Here is a 9,080-nt window from a genome sequence, read left to right on the forward strand (position 1 = left end):
CACACACACACACATTGCAGGAGAAACGCTGGACCCTCAACCCCGTGCGTAAACAACCCCAATCACCTTCCGGCTAAGTCTCTAATATTCCCACTCGGGCGCATGGGAACCCACCCTCAATCCCCCGAAAGCGCGGGCGGGGAGCGGGGGAGGCCGAACCAAGACGGGAAACCAAAGCATCCGGAGTCTGAAGAGAGCCCGAAGCAGAAGAGGTGGGATCACAGCAGCTTATTAACCGAGGCTGCAGCAGGTCCAGTCCAATCGAGGCCAGGCGCGGCGGGGGCGATGGCGAGCGAAGGCGCTTCTAACGGCCAAGGGAAAAGCTTCCGCCCCTACGGGACAGAGCCGCCGAGTTCAGCCGCGGTGCCCATGCTGCCGGCTCTGGAGGTGTCGGAGGAGCCGGAGAAAGCGGCAGCGGCGGCGGCGCTCAAAGGGAAAAACAAGGATCCTTCTTACAAAGTCCTCTCCCTGGTAAGGAGGCGGCGCGCTTTCGGAGGACAGCTCAGCCCCCGAATGGAGGAAAGCGCTTTGGACTCCAAAGGGGGGCGCCTTAGCCGGGTTCCAAGCGACTCACTTCGCGGGGCGACTGTGAGGATGAGGCTTGTCTGAGATCAGAGAAGGAAAGATGGGTGTTGAAAAGGATGCAGTCTTTGCTTAAGGACTTTTGCGCAGTTGGTTGGCAACAGAAAGCTACCCGGGCTTTGCAAGCGCACGGATAAACATTTTGCGTGGAGAAGGTCTAAATCTCTGGGTAGGATTGGGAGAAATGCTGCCTGGTTCCCTGGATCGCTGTTGGTAATCACAATAGTCTGGTTTGTGTAAGGCAGTCCCCCTGTTGGTGTGTGCCTTGATACCTTCCCGTTTATAGCGGGACTTTTCTCAGGTAATTTAGTGCCCACAGATCTGGAAGATGCCAGGTTAAAGAAAGCTAATCTGTGGCGTGATTATAGACACCTCTGACTTTAGAGACTACAAAGTTTTCTGGGCCATGGACAAGTCATTTTCTGTCCCTGCACAATCACAAATACCACAATGGTGATTGATAGAAGGCTTGATTTCATCAGATGTGGTGGTTTCAGTGCCTTGATTTCTTCCTAAAACATTTGTAACCATAAATAATATATAGAAACAGGCTTCTAAACGTGTATAGCAGTGTTTGTTAAAGTGCAATTCTAGGAGTGTGGGCTATAATGTTGAGATCCCTCAAATGTCTGTCAGGGATCCATGAAAAAAAATATTTGCCAGCATATGTTGAATCCCATCAAACAATTGTGAGAATGCATCATTTTTAATTTTTCATATGGTAAAATATTGATAAATATAACCCAAGCAAACAAAAACTGTTTTGGGGATCCTCCATAACTTCAAAAAGAAGGAAGAAAAAGGTTTAAGGAAGACTGATGCACAGAGTGCAATTCCTTCAGTATCAGCTTCTCCAGAAGAACTACATGGGTGACACAAACAGTAAGGAATCTAGTTAGGGTAGGGTTTAAACTCAATGATTTGCTCTCTCAGGCGCAAAGTATTATATACCATCCTTAACCCTATCCTGAATAATGTCCAAGTGGTAGTATTGCCTGAACTATTTTAAACAGATCCCTTGTTGAGACAAGCAAATGAATCTTGCTTGGAGCAGCCCCCTCCAATTAAATGCCCTCTGGAGCCAGAATTCCCAGTGAAAATGGCCATTGGGGTGGGGCATCACTTGAAGAAGCCTACACTGTATACACTATGCCCCCAAAGGTGAGGTGGGCCCCCACTTTCTTGCCTTTTCAAAAATATCTGAAGACTTGAATCTGCCAACTCACTTGGGGTTCAAAAAGGAGCATATGGCTCCTATGGGTCTTGTTAGTGCCCTGAAGGCCCCTCCCCTGCCTTTTAATTGCCTTTTAAGGTTGAATTTTTTTACTATTTTTGCCTCTATTTTAAATTTTTATGTTCAGTTTTTAGCATTTTATTTGTACACCACCCAGAGTCCCTCTGTAAGGGAGAGGAGCAGTTTCTAAAATACATAAACATGCTAGATATTGGATCTAACAGGCTTACATTTTCCAGTGCTAGTTAATATTATTTGCACTTTAATTGCCTTTCCGTACTTGCACTTACCATAGATGTTTCATCTTTCTAATTCACATTTAATTGGGATTATCCTATTGCTTGTTTTATCAGTACTAGAAGAACAGCTGCTTCTAGTACAAAGCTACTTTGCTTTGTACAGCTGCTTCTAATACAAAACTACTTTGTATTGAGTAATACAAAGGAAGTAGGACAGATTCTGTCTATGTGCCCTTTAACTTCTTTGGTCTGAAGATGAGCTGTATTGTGGATTTATCACCATCTACCTTTGGGATAAAATAATGTATAAATAACTGACTTAAGAAAATTAGTATGACCTCATTCAGCAGATGTACTTGCTCTCCTCTCTCATGCTCCACATCTGTCTTCCTTATATTCACCCTTCTGCAGGACTTTCCTGACCCACCATCATGTTGTGGGTTGAGCACTTTTAGTTTGTTACGCTACATACCCTGTTACGCTACATACCCGTCTTCTTTGGAACATATGTAAGACCTGGAATCATGGAGGAAAATCCATTTCATTTATCCATTTGACTTTTTTTGAGCCAAAAATCCAGCCCAGCTGCAGTCAGTATTGTTCTGGAGGACATTCTTTAAAGATCAACTTTCTGCTTAAAGAAAACTTGGGGGAAAGTGTTATCATCCCAGAATCAGGAGACTGGGGCCATAAATCATTTTAGCTCTCCTTAATCTCTTGAATTTGCAAACAAATCACAAGCTTTGACCCCAGTATTGTCTAAAAGGCTTAAACTGAATGGAGAGCAACCAGGGAGGTTATCTTTGTGATTAAGAACTTGTCACAATAAGAAATCGGTTGCTGGGTATGTGCTATAATACTTCTGTTGCTGACTAACAAAGTGGCTAATCTTCCAGAATGTAACTGCCTGGGGGGTCTTCAGAAGATTGGTTTGGAAAAGGAACTTACTGGTATCCAACAGAGATTTTGATTTCTTTCAAGTAGTGTTCTTCGCAGCTCAAATGTCTGCTTTTTCAACTCTAAGCTTGGCACAATTAAAAGCACACCCATAATTATACCGCAAAAGCAAGCCTAATGAATAGGACTGATACCTGTCAGAGAGAACAATACCCATATGGAAATTAAAAATAATAGAAAAAAAAAGTAAAAGAAGTTCTTTGCTTCCTCTCTTCCATCTGTGAGGGTCTTAATATGTCATTAGAGTTGTTGCTGGTTTGGCTGTTTCTGTTCCACAAGTACTGTATTGTAATTTCATCCTGTCTGAGCCATTTCTATTAGGCCTCAGGGTTTGTAGCCCGTTCTTGGTAAAATTTCTCTATCTCAATTGGTTTCCTTCTATGTAGTAATGAACAGTTCTGGTACTTGACTCAATGACTGAATTGGCCACTAGTGTGGCTAAACCCAGGGCTAATTTATATTCTCTGTGCAGTATGCCATAAAAATGTTATGAAGTATTATGATCTCTGTAGAGGCTCTGAATATGGCTATGCAAAGGCAAGAAACATATTAAACTAGACTATTTTAAAATCTGTTTAAGAAGATGATGGCTTAGAAATAGGCAACTTGATTTATTCAAGTAAATGCCTTACCAAGCGCAGCAGCAAGCATAAAAACAGTTTGGAAAAAAAAGAACATTTTTGTAACTTTAGCAGTACTCTCTGCTTCTTAAGAATCTCATCAATCATTCTTCCGTATACATTTGTTATTTTTTCTCGGTTTGCCTTCCAGTCCCATGAACACCCACCTAAAACTTTGAACACTGGGGAATTTATATTGGAGTTTAGGCTTAGAATGCCTAGATTTGTCTATGGTCCTGAAACCCAACAAAATCATATGTAAAGTCTCCAACTTCCCCCCCCCCACACACACACTTTTCACTTTTGCAATTGCATGACCTTTTTTTCTTGAGTTCATTCCCTAATGTCAGCATACATTGACAGCATGACCACTGGGAGTAATTTAAATTTGCCTCAGGACAGAAGTTGTTTTACAGCTCTTCTTTGTGGTACAGAATCTTCCCTTTAGAAGACTGGCTCATATAGGCCAATTTTTAGCCATGCGAAACTCTCTAATTAAGTGCATTTATTTTAAGTTATATACACTTTTCTACTGAGCTCAGTAATCTTCATCTCGTCCTACACATACAGTTTGCATTCCACACGTCATCTGAATGTATTTCTGCAAATTCCACTCTTGTTCAGTATAGGTCAGGGGTAGGCAACCTTGGCTCTTTTATGACTCGTGGACTTCAACTCCCAGAATTCCTGAGCCAGCTGGCTCAGGAATTCTGGGAGTTGAAGTCCACGAGTCATAAAAGAGCCAAGGTTGCCTACCCCTGGTATAGGTCGTCCTTTACTTATGAGCATAACTGGGCCCAAAATTTCCATTGTCAAGAAGATAGTTGTTAAGTGACTTTTGCCTCATTTTGTGATTTTTCTTGCCACAATCATTAAGTGAATTACTGCAGTTGTTCAGTTAGTAACATGGTTCTCAAGTGAATCTGGTTTCTCTATTGACTTTGCTTGTCAGAGGGTCACAAAAGGTTACCACATGACTCTGGACACAACTGTCATAAATACATGCTAGATTCAGCCAAGCAGCTGAATCATGATGCTGCAATGGTGGCTCAGTGTGAAAACAGTCATATAAGTCACTTTTTGAGTGCCACTGTAACTTTGAATGGTCACTAAATAAATGTTTGTAAGTCGAGAATTATCTATATTAGAAGATTATTCAAACATATGTAGCACTTCAGACTGTTTCCTGACAACTGGGAATGTAGGGGTAGTTGGTGGAAATAATTAATCTCTCATGAATACTTCAGTGAACACAATCATATCTGGAACCCTGTACAGTGCTAGGCTTCCTTTAGGCTTCATCTGTCCAGCTACTTTGGTTCATGAAGCAGGATTTTCTCCTGCACTTGCATGCTTCAAGTTAATTAAACTTGATATTAAACTAAGATATTTGGATGGTAGTGGAGGAGAAAGAAGAAATGTATTCCATTGGCAGATGTTATTTCACCTTTGGATATAAAATATGGGGTAAAGCTAGTTGAAGGCATTCTTATATCATGCTAAGTTGTGTTATGACTTAGCTGTGAACAAACACGTTCACACCCATTGAGTCATCCTAAAGGTAAGTATGGCTTATAAACTATAGAATGAGCTATCCATGGTATCTGTACATCTCAACCAAGCTTGTTGATATATATTTTTAATCCTGCGTATTTGTCATTCTTTAGAAATGAGTAATAATTTGGGGAATACATAAAGGTGCAGAAGAAAAGCATAATGACACATAGTTCAAGACCAAACAGCTTTGAATGAGGGCTGTTGAAAAAACTCTGATATTTTTCCATTTTTGACTCTCATGTTCTGCTTGATTTCTATTTTCCTTCACTGTTTTTTTTTCCACATTAGCTTGGAGGAAGAGAAAAAAAGGCTATGATGACACTCAGACAGATTACAAGACAGGCTGTAGAAACCACAGCCATCAAGAGTAGAAGTGAAGAAATATTCTGAGGAAAATAGTCTAGCTTTGTAGCCAATATGTTATATTGTATAATACTGTACAGGTGCTAATGTTACGATACAATTTATCTTGTTTTCATCTAAAAAAATGCTTGCTTAATTTGCTGTTCAAAGGTTTTACTTCCTTGCTATCATGAAAAAGTTATTTCCTTTAATTAACCATCAGGTAACAGGGCCCATAATTATCACGACGTCATATTTATAGATTGCTGCTTCAACTACCTTCCATACAGGGGAAATCGTAAGGGGCCTAAATACTCATGTTTAGAATTTAAAAGTTTGTTACAGTACAAACCCATACAAAAACACATTTAGCAGTAAAATAGGGTTGTTTCATAGACTGAGAGAGAATTTATTTTGGTTTTTAAGAACAGCTTAATTGGTTGTCAATTTGATTCCTTCTGTGGTCTTTACTGCCTCAGCAGGAAGCGGCACAGCTAAACTTCACTGATAGAAATGATAGTTCTGTGTTGTTTCTAAGAAAATATGGGATTTGAATATAATTTAAAGGCACAATTATCTTTTATATATGTTGTTTTTATTTTTAAATTTATGTATGTTACATAAATTTAAAATCTAATGCTCTAATATCAGCTGACACAACAGGGCACTAAACTGGGCTTTGCCATCAAGCCTGTGGCCCTGATTGTATGGCTAAGCCTGTTTTGTATTGAGTTGATGAGTGTTCTCGGCTGCTGTTTTCTGCTATTTTTTCTTTTAGAAAAATGCTATTTCTTTTGTTTTTAATTTTGGTTATTTTTATTGTTTTTGCTCTGTTTTAATGGTTGGCTACCGGGAATCATGTATATGAGATGGATAGGCTATAAATTAATTAAGTAATTCTGCATTTTGTAATTCTTCTTTAAAGCAACTCCAGCACTTCCTGGCTAAATCTGAGTGCATAATAGTTTTTGTGAAGGTTTGGATTAATGTTTTCTTTTACATATTTTTCCCATTGGGGCTTTTTCAACCACAGACCTGTTGCAAGATTGTTTACTGCGCAAAGCAAAGGACTGGATGGGGCCTCTCAGTGCTGGGCTGCATTAACAGAGGAATAGAATCAAGATCACATGAAGTATTAATACCACTTTACAATGCCTTAATAAGGCCACACTTGGAATACTGCATCCAGTTTTGGTCACCACAATGTAAAAAAGATGTTGAGACTCTAGAAAGAGTACAGAGAAGAGCAACAAAGATGATCAGGGGACTGGAGGCCAAANGAATGCTCCAACACTGGAAGTTTTTAAGAAGAGACTAGACAGCCATTTGTCTGAAATGGTATAGGGTTTCCTGCCTGAGCAGGGGGTTGGACTAGATGACCTCCAAGGTCCCTTCCAACTTTATTATTATTATTATTATTATTATTATTATTATTATTATTATTATTATTATTATTATTATTATTATTATTATTATTACTTAGTGAAATTTGCAAATGTTTCTTTCTTAAGTACTCATGATGATTTGTCATCTTCTATTACAATTAAGAGCAGAATGTTCCCCAGAATTTTACGTCCACTCCCTGTTCTTAAGCACCTGCTGTTTGAAGCATAACCTCATTCTTCCTGGCGGGGAAACAAATATAGACAGACAGAGGATGGCAATGACCTAAGAAAGAACGTCACTCAAAATTTTGGTCTGTCATAATTAATTAATGCCACTTTTACCTGGAAAAAAATTCCACAGTTTTCAGTGAAATTTAATTTCAAGCTATTTTAGATCTGCAGATAAGAGTTTTTAAGAGTTTCTTTTCCAGAAATCCTTCATCTTATCCAAATGTATTTATTTAATAAAAGATGCATTAGGATTTTTATTTTTATTTTGCAAACATAACTAATTCATATTTGCTTATTGTAATGTAGGGTATAGTCACAACTCAAAAGTCTTTGTGGAAAATCATGTATTCTGAAGTGGCAATGAAATCCGAATGAAATCTTGGAATGCTTAATATGTGTTTAGAGTAAATCAATAGCACGAAGAGAGGTTTGCATCCATTCAGGTGCATCCAGGATCCCTTCCATTGAACATTGTTTTATTTATAGTTGTATACAGAGTCTCAAACACAAATATAAACCGTCTTTGTCAGTAGCGTGCTGTTCTTTAGATTTATGGAGATATATGGAAACCAGGGGCCACCTATTTTCATTCAATTCCCCCTTTTCCATCTTTGAATACAGAAAACCTTCTGCAATACTATATCCCTATTGAAAATAGTTATTCAAACACTGTTTACAGCAGACATGTCAAACTTGCGACATCATGTGACATCGCGCAACATATCAGGACGGTTTGCCATTGTCGGCAATGGGGTGGGTGCGGCTTCCAGATGATGTGTCCGGCCCACGGACCGGCAGTTTGACACCCCTGGTTTACAGGAAACATTACTGGTGCTTCTTTATTGTAAGCCTCTGTAGAGCTGGATTTTTGTAAGCAGCTCCTCATGTCGTTTATTTTAGAAATTTTAGAAATATGGTAGTCCTCAACTTACAACCACTTATTTAATGTCCATTCAAAGTTACAATGGCACTGCAAAAAGTGACTTCTGACCATTTTTCATGCTTATGACCGTCGTTGCCTCCCTATGGTCATGTGATCAAAATTCAGGCACTTGGCAACTGGCATGCATTTATTATGGTGGCAGTGTCCTTGGGTCATGTGATCACCATTTGTAACCTTCTCAGCTGGCTTCTGACAATCATCATCAATGTGGGAAGCCAGATTTGCTTAATGATCATGTGATTTACTTAACAACTGCAGTGGTTCGCTTAACAACTGTGGCAAAAAGGTCATAAAATGGGAGTAAACTCACTTAACAACTGCCTTGTTTAGCAACAGAAATTTTGGACTCAACTATGGTTGTAAGTCCTGTATTATAATTGCATATTCCAGAAAACTGGTTACCTTTTTTAAAAAAGTAGTCCAGCTCAATCTATTTGCCTTAGCCATGTCTATTAGATCCCCCTCTTTGGTAGTTAGCCATAACATTTAACATTTGCCCTTTACTGGTCAATTTGCTGTAAACATGAGAATATTTTTGAAATGTTCTGAGGTTTGTGGTGCTATGAACTTGCCTGTGTGTGGTTTGCTGTTGAACATACATCAGTGCAGTTCCACAGGAACAAGTTTTTTCCCACAAGATTTCCTGACTGCAAAAAAAGATTCATTCTTTTCTTTTCTGACCGCAATGATTCCCTCCGGAGTTTTCACTGGGGCAAACAATACATACCTATTTGTAATATGACACTGTCCACATGCCAGTATTTTTATTTTCTGCTCATGCTTTTTGGGAGATTTTATTTCTCTACTCATCACTCTTTCTCCATAGGAAAAAAAAATCACCTCATTATTCAGTCAAATAAAGTAGTATTCCCCTTCAGTATTTGGCACTGTTCAGAATAATCTCTTTGTAGCCAATGACAACAAATTTGTTTCTTCTTTTAGTTGAAGGGTAAGCTTTGAATGATAGCTTTTAGAAATTATTATAGGCTA

General features: G+C 39.1%; 1 protein-coding gene across 1 annotated transcript in view; it reads left to right on the forward strand.

The window, feature by feature from the left end:
- Positions 1–285: 285 nt before the first annotated feature.
- The window catches only part of LOC107290873 (ectonucleotide pyrophosphatase/phosphodiesterase family member 1-like), a gene marked incomplete at its 3' end in the record, with an annotated part of 13,246 nt that continues 4,451 nt past the window's right edge, over positions 286–9,080 (forward strand). Inside the window, exon 1 of the mRNA XM_015819811.1 lies at positions 286–471. Coding sequence (XP_015675297.1) covers positions 286–471 — 186 coding nt within the window. The remainder of the gene's footprint in view (positions 472–9,080) is intronic.

Source organism: Protobothrops mucrosquamatus, unplaced genomic scaffold (genome assembly GCF_001527695.2).
Source record: "Protobothrops mucrosquamatus isolate PMUCROS unplaced genomic scaffold, P.Mucros_1.0 scaffold991, whole genome shotgun sequence".
Classification (NCBI taxonomy): Eukaryota; Metazoa; Chordata; class Lepidosauria; order Squamata; family Viperidae; genus Protobothrops; species Protobothrops mucrosquamatus.